Consider the following 13,309-nt stretch of genomic DNA (forward strand, 5'->3'; position numbering starts at 1 on the left):
AAAGTAGGTTAGGTTAGAACTGTGATCCCTTCAAAAAAGAATAAAATTAATTCATGAAATGTTTTATACTGTTTGCTAGTTATATTATACTAGTCGTATATCAATAGATAGTTATATAACGGTTATTATAAATAAATGTTATACAAAATAAAAGTAAATATTTTGTGGTTATACCAAATGTTAATTATGTCAAATGAGTGATTATATCCTTTAAATATATACCAAATGTTGTTATATCAAATGTTACTATACCAAAAAAAGTTATACCAATCATTACACACCCGTTTTCAAGTACTGAGCTGAATAAATTTTGGTCAATTTGAAGATTATAATGTAGAGGGGCATTTTCAGAATTTGGGACACCTCAATTAGCGTAAGTTGTTAACAAAAATTAACTCACTGCCAGTTTTGTGACGATAATTAAGCAGAGTTTGAAGAGTATTTTTCAACGGACGTAATCCTAATATTTCATACCATGTTTGAGAACATTTTTCGGTGTTGTATATGCTATCAAGTAACGTACGGTTAACAAATTTGAATCCTAGGCTACTCTAGAACCCTGTTTTATTGAGTCCGTGCATCATTGTCCATAGAAACCATGCACTTTTGACGTTGACTGTGAAAAGGTTCTACGGTGGCCTAGGATTCAAATTAGTTGGCTGTACCTATCAGTGGCAGCTGGAGAAAATTTCTGCTAGGCAACACTGAGCAAAAAGAAACCTACCTTAAATTAGATACTTACTTTACTAGTACCTAATCAATTTTAGAAAGGATTTTAAGCCGCTCGGCTTCTGGTACCTATTCTAACGCCGTGTCTTGCGTGGGCGACGGTCTCGCGACCGTCGCCGTCGCGTCTCATACTTCCATATCGATAAGGTTTGATTTCGTATGCGTCGCATCGCCGTCGCGCGACCATCGCGCAACCGTCGCCCACGCAAGCCACGGTGTAAAACGTCAAAAGCCAGCAAAGGTTCTGAATCAGACACAACACAAACAAATCGATAACTTTTAGGAATTTACTTTAAATTGAATTAGGTCATTATTAGTTATTTGTTTTACAAGGGAGCAAAGTTGTTGTTTAACCGCACGTGCCAATATTGATACCCGAGCGAGCGAAAAATTCCAAATTTTTTACCACACCAACACGAACAAAATACTGACTATAAAACATGAAACTAAATCAAATCCATCACTTTATTCCATATTTATGATTCAAAATCTTCACTAATAGGTAAAATCTACCAGCCAGCTGAAGACATCATGTTAAAATTTGTATGAAATTATGAAATAAAACTATGGAAACGGATTAAATCGCGTTTTGACAACTAATCCTCAGTCACAGTCACAGTCAGTCCGAATGATGAATCCTCAGTCATCCGTTGACCACGAACGCTGTAAAGAGTTCGAAACGACAGGATGTATTTTAAATTCATTATACGCGATTTAATCCGTTTCCATAGTTTTATTTCATGAGTAACTATGAAATTAAAATGAAATTACTTTACAGTCTTTGCACTCTTGTGGATAAAATGCTTTATGTCTTACGATGGCCAGTAGATATAGTTACCATAAAGTAAACAATATATTTTGAAACGTCAAAATCTCGAGCGGAAAACCGGCCAAGAGCGTGTCGGGCCACGCTCAGTGTAGGGTTCTGTAGTTTTACGTATTTTTCAAAAAACTACTGAACCTATCAAGTTCAAAACAATTTTCCTAGAAAGTGTTTATAAAGTTCTATTTTTGTGATTTTTTTCATATTTTTTAAACATATGGTTCAAAAGTTAGAGGGGGGGGACAAACTTTTTTTTCCTTTAGGAGCGATTATTTCCAAAAAAAAAACGATTTTAGTAAACCCTTATTCATTTTTAAATACCTATCCAACAATATATCACACGTTAGGATTGCAATGAAAAAAATCACTCTCCACTTTACGTGTAGGGGGGGTACCCTAATAAACCTTTTTTTTTCACTTTTTATTTTTGCACTTTGTCGGCGTGATTTATGTACATATTGGTACCAAATTTCAGCTTTCTAGTGCTAACGGTCAGTGAGATTATCCGCGGACGGACGGACGGACAGACAGATATGGCGAAACTATAAGGGTTCCTAGTTGACTACGGAACCCTAAAAAGAGCGCTAGAGGCTCTAATCTCTCAAGTAAATGTACTTATGGGTTGGCTAATCGCATAAAATACTCATAAAACAAACAATCGAAACGAAAGGTTTTGCTTGTAATTCCATTTCCGAAATTAGTAATTTTGATTGCTCTTACTTTTGCAACGTAACTGAGCCGATTAAGATCTTGTTCAATAATTCCATTAAAAATAATTATGCTAACTAAATTACCTTCTTTTTAACTTCTGATTAGCAGAAACGTCTGCAATCGATGCCACTAGGCTTAGAATAAATTTAAAAGTGGAAAATGTCTGCCTTGGGTGAGACTTGAACTCACGGCATCTGGATCAATATTCCAGCGCTCTGCCAACTGAGCCATTAGAATAAATTTAAAAGTGGAAAATGTCTGCCTTGGGTGAGACTTGAACTCACGGCCTCTGGATCAATATTCCAGCGCTCTGCCAACTGAGCCACCAAGACTTCAACCAAGCCAGCGAAATTTTCCACTACTAAGGTCAATGGGACCCGTAGCGACATCTACCGTAAGAGTGTTAAACTTCTTAAACGGCAACCGGAGTTCCAAGTCATATTGGAAATTCACCAGTTACGATGCGCTAACCATGCTAAATTTTTAACTCTAACTACGGGTCCCATTGACCTTAGTAGTGGAAAATTTCGCTGGCTTGGTTGAAGTCTTGGTGGCTCAGTTGGCAGAGCGCTGGAATATTGATCCAGAGGCCGTGAGTTCAAGTCTCACCCAAGGCAGACATTTTCCACTTTTAAATTTATTCTAAATTACCTTCGTAAGTTCAACTATGGATTGAATCAACCAATGTTACATAGTTATGCCTAACAAGTTAATAATTGATTCTAGGTTTGCAATGGTTAGGAATAACAAAACACCTAAGTAATTAGTTCAATCATACATTCCCTTATTGTTTTTAGTAATCGGCTTTATTTGATTTTTTTTTAATCTTTTATTTTATAGAGGCTTCCGTACACTCGTGGTGACGATGCCACCTCATAGGAGATTTCACATGTGTACCTAACGCTCAGATCTTAGTGCGAGATATTTTTTAAAATACGTAAATATTTTCTCACCCTCTTTTGACAAAGGCTGGGAAAGCCAGATATTTAGGGATATTTATTTGAATTATATAAGATCGTAATTGTAGTGATTAACTTAACGTCAACTAAGAGACATCTGCTCTTAGTTGGTCTTCATTTTTTAGTGTGAAAACTCTACTTACCAGCTACGTGAAGCCTGACCAGAAATATATTATGACTATTGTCAGGAGGGCGCTGTTATTCTGATGTATGGAGTGACAGTTCAGTCTAGTATGAAGAAAATAGTTCTAATGAAATTCCGCAAGATGGCGCGTAGTCATAACTATATAATTCTGGTCAGGGTTCGTAGCCGAATGGCACAAACGCTCACGAAACGCTCGTAGATAACTACGCACCCTGGTCGCGAAACGAAAACGAAACACCGCGAAAGGTAGTCTGGCCCCGTGCCGAATGGCATTTCTGCGACGCGAAACGCCACCGAAACGCCGCAGAAATATAGTCTGGCTCTGTCGCGCCAATACACAAGAGCGATAGAGATAGATAGCTACGAAAGCGATATTATCGTGAGCGTGTGTGCATTCGGCTACGCACGCAGGCTTTACAAATGTAGTGCAATGGTTTTCCATATATTTTCGGAAATGTTCGTATTTGTCATGTTAGTTAGTTCAACTTTTGTACTTCTTGTATATACTGAGACTGGCTGTAATAAAATGACGCGTTCGGGAATTTTCATGCAAACACAAAGGAAAAAGGTATCCGCTTCGATGAGTGGAGACACATCAATGTAAAATAATTCCATGCAGACTTCTTTTGTTTTTAATTAACCCCCGACGCAAAAACGACGGGGTGTTATAAGTTTGACGTGTCTGTCTGTGTGTCTGTCTGTCTGCCTGTCTGTCTGTCTGTCTGTTTGTCTGTCTGTCTGTGTGTGTATCTGTCTGTGGCATCGTAGCTCCCGAACGGATGAACCGATTTAGATTTAGTTTTTTTTTGTCTGAAAGCTGAGTTAGTCGGGAGTGTTCTTAGCCATGTTTCATGAAAATCGGTCTGCTACGTCGCGGTCGGGGTTTTTTTTTTCAAAATTTTAATTTTGTTGTGATGGTCGGACTGGTTGGGACAGAAGGTAGGTACCTAGACCTACAGTTTTGGGATTATCGGACTATTTCCGGGAAAAGCAAAATAAAATGTAATTAATTTTTTTTTCAACTGAATAATTCAAGATTGCTAATGGTAGGTATTTACGTCAGGTAACTATATTTTCAAAATGTCAAATTGATAATCATCATCATCCTTCTTGCGTTAATCCCGGCATTTGCCACGGCTCATGGGAGCCTGGAGTCTGCTTTGACAACTAATCAAAAGATTTGGCGTAATTGCTAATGATTAACAAAATTAGTTACCTATTTAGTAAAATACATGCTGGTGTTATATTTTTCATAGCTACATTTAATATTTTTTGACCTTTTCGAACGACGCGCAACTTTTGTTGTTTTTGCAAAGTAGTCCGTCGACTTCATTCACTTTATCGGGAGTCGGGAGGACATGCGAAAAATCTCTAGAATTCCGCCTTATCTCGATCATCTGACAACCCTAAAAGTAACGTTCTATTAAATGTTGGCATGGAAATTTATTATTAAAATATTTCCTAATTTATGTACAATGTCATATTATTACCCTTCGGTACAATGAAGTTAAATTAATAAAGTTCGGGATTATATTATTATTATTTTGAATTTAGTTTTGGTTTTAATCAAATTGTCTCTTTGATGAGCTTTATTGTATGAGGTACAGTACGGTTGAAAACAACTCTTTTGGTTTTGTATACCAATACTTTTTTGTTGTTGTTTATTATGAATTAGTTGACCATTATTTATATTGATAGGTACTTACAAGGTACTAGTAGGTAGTTACCCTTTGAGTTGGAAGGTCATATGGCAGTCGCTTTCGTAAAACTAGTGTCTATCTATGCCAAATCTTGGGATTAGTTGTCAAAGCGGACCCCAGGCTCCCATGAGCCGTGGTAAATGCCGGGATAACGCAAGGAAGATGATGATGAGGTACCTATGAGTATACTCTTCTTTGTTGGTATAACAAAACTATTTATACGTCCAGCTAGGAATATCTTATTTTACCGTTTTGCCGTGAAAGACGGACAAACAAACAGACACAAATACCTTATCATTTATAATATTAAGTATGGATACAGCATTATAAATGTTAACACTCGTATATATTTAGTTACTCACGTGACATGTTTTGAATAAATGGCGGGACTAGTGTAATACAATATGTGTGTCATTGTACTCGTATCGTGTTCTTAGTTAGGTATGTGAGAGTAAGAGAAGAACCGAATTCGGAAAGTACTGTTTTCGATAAAACTGTTTCCAAAATGACCATTGCCGCACTCAATTTTGTTCTATCAATGAAAATTAATAATAATAGCCATGCGGATTTGTACTAATTTGTATAACATGTAATTTCGTGCGGATTATTTCACATATTGATGATACAAGTCGAATTTGTTCAAACAACAAGGTAAAACTTGTTAAATGATATTTGATTGAATCAGTCAAACATAATGTTTAAAACAATATGTGTCATCTTGCTTTAATAAAATCGACTTGTTGATTCAAATATTTCAAATATATTTTTGATTCAAATGTCGAGTAACTTGTAGAATGTACTAGTTACACTTAGCAAAATCTAACTTGTTGTTTGAACAAAAGAGCACGTATTTTAACAAAAAAACTTGTTGAACGAACAAGAAAACTGGTTGTTTTTTCTCTCAGTGTAGCGCTTTCATTCGACGCGCGTTTTCGATGCGTCTATGCCCCGTGTACTGCGGGCCCTACTCATAATAGCTCGTAGATACAGTCAACCAATTGGAACCCTAGGCCACTCTACAATCATGTCAAAATGACAAGCAGTAAGTATGAGATTTCCATTGCTGGGCACCGTTAATCAAATAGTTAACTTCGATAATCGCTAATCCGTTACTATAAAAGTTAACTTCGTTAATCGTTAAAGCGATACATTTCAACAAATATAACGGAAGTTAAAGTTAATCGATAATCCGTTAATCCTGATAAAACAATAATTTTACTGTAGCTAGTTGCATCAGTTATCAACTATTTAGTATTTGCGTAAGTTTATTTATGTCACTGTAAAATACTGAAGTTCGCCAAAATCTCTTAAGAAATCCCAGCTGCCAATGGGAAAAAGCGAAATGTTAATAAATATTGTTCTCTTTGGACTTATATCGACGTTGGTTCGGTAAATCCTAGGTTTTACCATGGTGACCTGTAGGCATTGGGTCATTCATGCGGTCGTAGTCATGGTGCGTAGGTTCCTCGGATTTAGACACCTCTAATCGAAGTTGTGATCCACGGTAACTTGGTAGATAGCGCGGCCCGCCGAACTCTGGCTTGATGATGCGTCGGTTGCGCGATTTGTGTGTCATGCCTGATGATTTACATTCTATTTCCCAGTTAGTGATGAGTCCAGTAGGACTAATAAACTTTGACAGGTTTCGAACAAGTGCATCCAAAGGCACCAATTGTAAACTGTGAATTTTCTGGAGAATCCTAGGTTTCGCCGTACTCCGGGCTTTTACAGTAGTCAGAGCAAGTTTTACTCGGCGCGTGCGGAACTGGATTAACGATTAACGGACTCGAAGAAATTTAACGGAAGTTAACGAATCCGTTAACATTTTTTAAAGTTAACTTAAAAGTTAATCCGTTAACCAATATGTTAACTTCGTTAATTAACGATTAACGAGTTAATGCCCAGCTATGGAGATTTCCTACAATCTGATTGATAACGTCGCTAATACTTTGAGTAATTATGTTAACTAATTACTCAATGCGCTAATATGACATAGTTCTACAGTAGCCTAATAGGGTTCCAATTCAATTCATTTATTTTGCCTGAACATACACAGTTACTTGGTTGACTATACTTGTTACTGCACTTAACCGTTGTTTACAGTGTGCAGTGTTTTTATCGAACATCATGAAAGAATTTGGTAGTCAAATATAAAATTACTGCTTGATAAGTAGGGGTTTTATTATAACAGTAAAGTTTAGGAGATTGAATAAACGCATAATGTTGTTTATTATATTGATTTTTATTCAATATTAGAATTTTCTTTTTCAGATTGTTATATAACAATAAAATTATAAGTACGTAAAGATCCATTACCTATATCATAGCCTGGTAGGTACACATTGTAATTACCTGAAAACCAATAAATAGATATTAAGATAATTTTACACACTTATTGAAAACTGTTTAGACAGTTTTGTGCCAGGGTTAATCTCGTAACGTGAAATTAAAATAACATTATTATTTATGCATGATAGTTTTCAAAAAGTCTGTGTCACCACTCTCCTGTGTACATTTGGAATACCTTGGTCATAATAGGTATGCAATGTACATATTCCATGAAAGGAATTTAATAAGTCATAGATCGTTTAATTATGGTAATTCTAGCCTTTGCCTGCTATTCCATAAGCGCAGACGTCGTTAAACTACCCCTCCTCTTTTAAAATTACCCCCCCCCCGTATCACCCCCCCCCTTATTCATAAACGTATTCTAAAGTTATCAAGCCGATGAAGTTCGTTTATCTGTTTTCTATCACACAATACGTCGGAAAGGGACAAACGAACTTTATCGGCTTGATAACTTTAGAGTACGTTTATGAATAAGGGGGTTATTCATTACCTATGAAACTATAGGGCACAGTTCCGTATTTCACTTCTTCGTATTATCTCCTAAACCGCAATGCGCACTACTAAGAGGCTAGCAGATTTTTTGTTTATTGTAATTTGTAGGTAACACATTGATGATTTTGATAGGAACATCCGTCCAACCACGTATCAATTGAGATTCTTTTATAAGTATTTGAAGAAATGTCATTTTAAGATTTTGATACTTTTTACTGACACATCAACAGGGCCCGTATCTTTCATGCCGATGACATCAATTTGACGTCACGCTGCATATAGGATGATTCAAATAGTTTTTTTGTAATAACGAAATGAAAACCATATTTGAACATTCCTGCTTGGCAACATAATATCAAAAACAACCCCTGTAATTTGGACGGGTTCATTTGGTGGGCAACAAGAAACGTGTACGTCGCTAAGGATAGACTTTTTAAGTATGTAGAAAGCAAAGGTGAGACTACTTATGACAAGAACAAGAACAAACACAACTCTCTCTGCTCTTGCTCTTCAAAATTCTTCAGAATTTTGGTCGCTAATTTCCCTCGTCCTTCGAGATCACATCTCTTCATAGTAAATACTATATTCATGGAGTGATATCTTAGAATATTTATTCGAATCGGACTGATCACGTCATGTTGCATAACATCACAGCACTAAACTGGGACAACGGGCAAAGCAAATTGTGTCGCTGAAATTAACACTTTCGCTACCAAGAACCCGACTGTCGGGCACACCGCTCGTAGAAGCGTAGCCGATTACATGGGTTTCCCCGTATGTAGCGAAAATGTCGTAGCGCCGCGTAGAGCCCGGTTTCGAAAGTGTTCATCGTTTTACACCGTCAGACCGTCGTTTGACGACCGGTCTGGCGCAGTCGGTAGTGACCCTGCCTGCTGCGCCACGGTCCCGGGTTCGAATCCCGGTAAGGGCATTTATTAGTGTGATGAGCACAGATATTTGTTCCTGAGTCATGGATGTTTTCTATGTATATAAGTATTTATATATTATATATATCGTTGTCTGAGTACCCACAGCACAAGCCTTCTTGAGCTTACCGTGGGCCTCAGTCAATCTGTGTAAGAATGTCCTATAATATTTATTTATTTATTTACGTGCCTAAATTTGACTGCGGTGGTATTACAAAATGCCACCAAATTGCTTTATTTACGGCCAATAAAGTGCCTCACTCTGCTCTGTTCGTGTTTTTATGATCTTATACAGGTAAACGCGCTGGATGTTGCTTGACGTCATTTATTTTGGTGATACTGGGAATTTCATACGCTTACCAAATTGCGTAGGTATACGTAGAAATTGCTTTGAATATTGAATACTTAAAAATACATGAATAAAAGGAACTGATTTTGCAAGAGCCCATCCACAGCTTCACAGTCAATAAACATATTATCTCCATAATATACAAAGCATTTTAGAAGATAAAGAGAATATAATAAATCCCAGAAAAATCTTTACAAAAATGATTTGTTAGATGGGCTTCCCAAACGCTTTAATTCCTTGCAGCTAATTTTCTTTTCGCATTTTTTTCCGAAAGCGATTATCCTCAAAAATGCCCTTTTTCACGCACCCTGTATGTTTCTTACAAAATCTGTAAATGTCATTTTTCTTCAATTTGAAATCGAGGGAAAGTCTTCTTAGACCATTTTCGCGTAGAACCACGGGATCTCATAGCTGCCCTTATTGACTATCCGCTATCAAAATACACCCTGTATAATTAACGGGCAAACAATAGACAACCATGAATTTATACGTAATATTCAAACGCGTTCACACAAGTTCAAGAAATTTGGTAACTCAAGCAGCGGCAGTGAGTGAAATTCGTAATTTGAGTTTTTTTCTTTTAAGTCCGACTTACGCTTGACTGTAAATTTTTTTGTAAATGTAAATTTCCTGTAATCTATAGATTGAAGGCTATCTCGTGTATCTTTTTGACAATTTTACGCTAAGTAGTTTCGGAGATAAGTGGGGGAATGGTAATTTTTTGCCTATTGTCTTAAATTACTTCAAAATTTGACTTGACTAAAAGTTATTAAAAAAAATATGTTTGAAATTCGTATAAAAAGCTCTTTGATTTCATATGTAACTTAATATAGTTAGAAAATATCTACAGGAAAATATGTTAGGTATACAGTAATAAACCGAATGGGAAAAACCACGTTTGTAAACAAATACGAGCATGTTAAAAATAGTTTTAGGGAAATAATGCGAGAAAAAAATATACTAAAAAATAATAAAACGAATGTGAAAAAATCCGTTTGTGAATGCGATCATAGAAATCACTACCAAAAAATAGTAACACAGGGGAATTAAATAAGTGGGAAATTTTGCGACTGTGAATAATGGCGAAAAGAAAATTAGCTGCAGGGAATAACTGCGTTTGGGAAGCCCATTTAACAAATCATTTTCATTCAGTATTCACTCAGTTATACATTTAATTAGGTATTGCTTTGTGTGTACAAAAGATCTTATAAATGGTAATGACTCAATACCACCCTGTAAGGGCACTGCAATAAAGTAACAAACTAAAACGAATTAACATTACAATTAATTAGTTTTGTGATGTTGAGGTGCAAAATCAATGTCGACGGTATAACGACGGTAAGATAATTTTGTAACTAAGTAAATTATAGTCCAACATTGTTCATGAAACATTTGCCTAGATGTTTTAAAATGTCCGAATCCACTTAAGAGATTTCCTGCGGATGAATGGCATTGTTATCTTTTATTACATCCAATCACTAGTTAGCGGCGCATATTGAATGCAATAACAACAATATAGATAGATAGATAGATAGATAGAATACTCTTTATTGGCACACCTCAGCAAAAAATACAGAAAAAATATACAGTGGAGACAAAACAAATGATTATAAATAGAAGCAGAGACAACAGGTATATTTCATACAATAACACAGTGCCGCTTGAAAAAACAATTCAATACCGTAACAGGGTGGGATTTACGTATTTTTAGGGTTCCGTACCTCAAAAAGGAAAAACGGAACCCTTATAGGATCACTCGTGCGTCTGTCTGTCCGTCTGTCACAGCCAATTTTCTCCGAAACTACTGAACCGATTAACTTGAAATTTGGCACAAATATGTGTCTGTGACCCAAAGACGGACATGTAATTTAAATTAAGAAAATTTAATCATAGAGGCCACTTTTGGGGGGTAAAAGTGAAAATTAAAAACCAAAGTTTCTAGAACTATATTGTGTTACATATATCAAATGAAAGAGGGTTTTATAAGTATTTCAAAAATATTTTTTTAATAATTTTTAGTAAGTTAATTTTCAAGTTATAAAATAAATAAATATTAGGGACACCTAACACAGATCAACTTAGCCCCAAACTAACCAAAGCTTGTACTATGGGTGCTAAGCGACGATATACATACTTAAATAGATAAATATATACTTATATACATAGAAAACATCCATGACTTAGGAACAAATATCTGTGCTCATCACACAAATAAATGCCCATACCGGGATTTAAGAAAATAGGCAAAAAATGACCATTCCCCCCCCACCCTATCTCCGAAACTACTAAGCGTAAAATTTTCAAAAAAATACACGGAGATAGTTTTCAGTCTATAGATTACAGGAAAAACTATTAGAAATATACAGTAAAGCGTAAGTCGGAATTAAAAGAAAAAAACTCAAATTACGAATTTCACTTACTGCCGCTGGAAGGAGTTACCAAATCTCTTGAAATTGTGTGAGCGCGTTTGAATATTACATATAAACTCCTTTCTGTTTCGTTTTGTTCAAAATATCGATTATTCGCAAAAATTACTTGTTCCTACTAAAAAGGAGGCGCTTAAGCCCTTCTTGTAGTGTACGGAACCCTTACAACGCGAACTAGTACAACTCGCACTTGGCCGGTTTTTACTATTTATTGTAACAACTAGGTAGTATCTACCACGGTTTTGCATTGAACGAATACATTTTTTAATGATCAAGCAAGAGAACAGCTATGCTTTTTTTTATAGGATAGGAGGCAAACGAGCAGACAGGTCGCCTGATGGTAAGCGATCACCGCTGCCCATGGACACCCGAAACACCAGAGGTGTTGGAGGTGCGTTGCCGGCCTTTAAGATGGGTGTATGCTCTTTTCTTGAAGATTTGAAGGTCGTATCGGTCCGGAAATACCGCAGGCGACAATTCATTCCACAGTTTAGTTGTGCGGGGCAGGAAGTTTCTGGAGAAACGCACAGTTGAGGACTGCCAGCCATCTAAATGATGACGATGGAAATGTTGTCGCGTAGGGCGATGGCGGAAAGAAGCGGTAGGGATTAATCCGAACAATTCCTCGGAGCACTCCCCGTTATACATGCGATAGAAAATGCAGAGCGAGGCCACATCTCTACGCAGCGCCAAGGGGTCTAGCCGATCGGAGATATGCTGGCAGTTGATAATTCGAGTTGGTGCACAGCAATAACTGTAATAAGTAATAGTCTAAATCAATACTAATACTATAAATGGGAAAGTGTGTGTGTATGTTTGTTTGTCCGTTTCTCACGGCCAAAACGGAGCTACGAATTGACGAGATTTTTTATGTGGAAATAGTGGAAGGGATGGAGAGTGACATAGGCTATTTTTTGCTTCTTCTGGCCCCCCGCTTCCCTAAAATGGAGGGTGGAAATTTGTGTGGAGCATTCCGAAATCTTCGAATTTAACGCGAGCGACGCCGCTAGCAAAAGCTATGTCGGATTGCTACCTTTTGGATATTATTAGTAGTAGGTACCATTGTTAGGTATTACACTAAAGCTACATATCTATTAGATATTTATTTGTTTTTATTGCGCGATATGAAATTGTACGAATGGCTTGTCAAATTAATCGTCTGTCCCGTTCCATCATTCCAATATTTCCAATACGTCGGAAAGGGACAAACGATTATTAATTTATTAACTTCAGTAAACGTTTATGAATAAGGGGGTAAGTAAATAAGCAAATATAATAGATATTTTATCTTGTTTCAGGCACATGATGCGGCTTCACACAGAATATCGAAGACATTAATGAAAACAAACAACTGAATTTAATGAAATCCCTTAACACAAGTAATACGATAACAATGTCGAACAAAACGCAAATCGTGTTGGAGAAAATTTTCCAAGATATTCTCGCGGCGGCCGGAGATTCCTCAGAGACCATCAACCAGTCGCAGATCATTTCGGTGCTTCGGAAGCAAGCGGGGAATGAAGACTTGGAGTCTCTGATGTTCAAGGTGATGAGAGACGCTCAGAGCCGCCTCAACCTGAGCTTGAAGCCTGAAGCCTGTGGGTACTGCGCAGGGGGCTTTAGAGAGGTCATTGAGGCATATAATAGCATCCATGGATACGTCAGCTTACTGGTAAGTGTTGAAAAAATCAGCAAACTTA

At 36.8% G+C, this 13,309-nt stretch overlaps 1 protein-coding gene across 1 annotated transcript in view; it reads left to right on the top strand.

Annotated features, from left to right (window-relative positions):
• LOC125234489 (G-protein coupled receptor dmsr-1-like) overlaps positions 1 to 13,309 on the top strand; it is a 118,771-nt gene that overhangs the window by 57,392 nt on the left and 48,070 nt on the right. The window contains exon 2 of the mRNA XM_048140749.1: positions 12,908 to 13,281. Coding sequence (XP_047996706.1) covers positions 12,970 to 13,281 — 312 coding nt within the window. The 5' untranslated portion in view covers positions 12,908 to 12,969. The remainder of the gene's footprint in view (positions 1 to 12,907; positions 13,282 to 13,309) is intronic.

Source organism: Leguminivora glycinivorella, chromosome 16 (assembly GCF_023078275.1).
Source record: "Leguminivora glycinivorella isolate SPB_JAAS2020 chromosome 16, LegGlyc_1.1, whole genome shotgun sequence".
Lineage (NCBI taxonomy): Eukaryota > Metazoa > Arthropoda > Insecta > Lepidoptera > Tortricidae > Leguminivora > Leguminivora glycinivorella.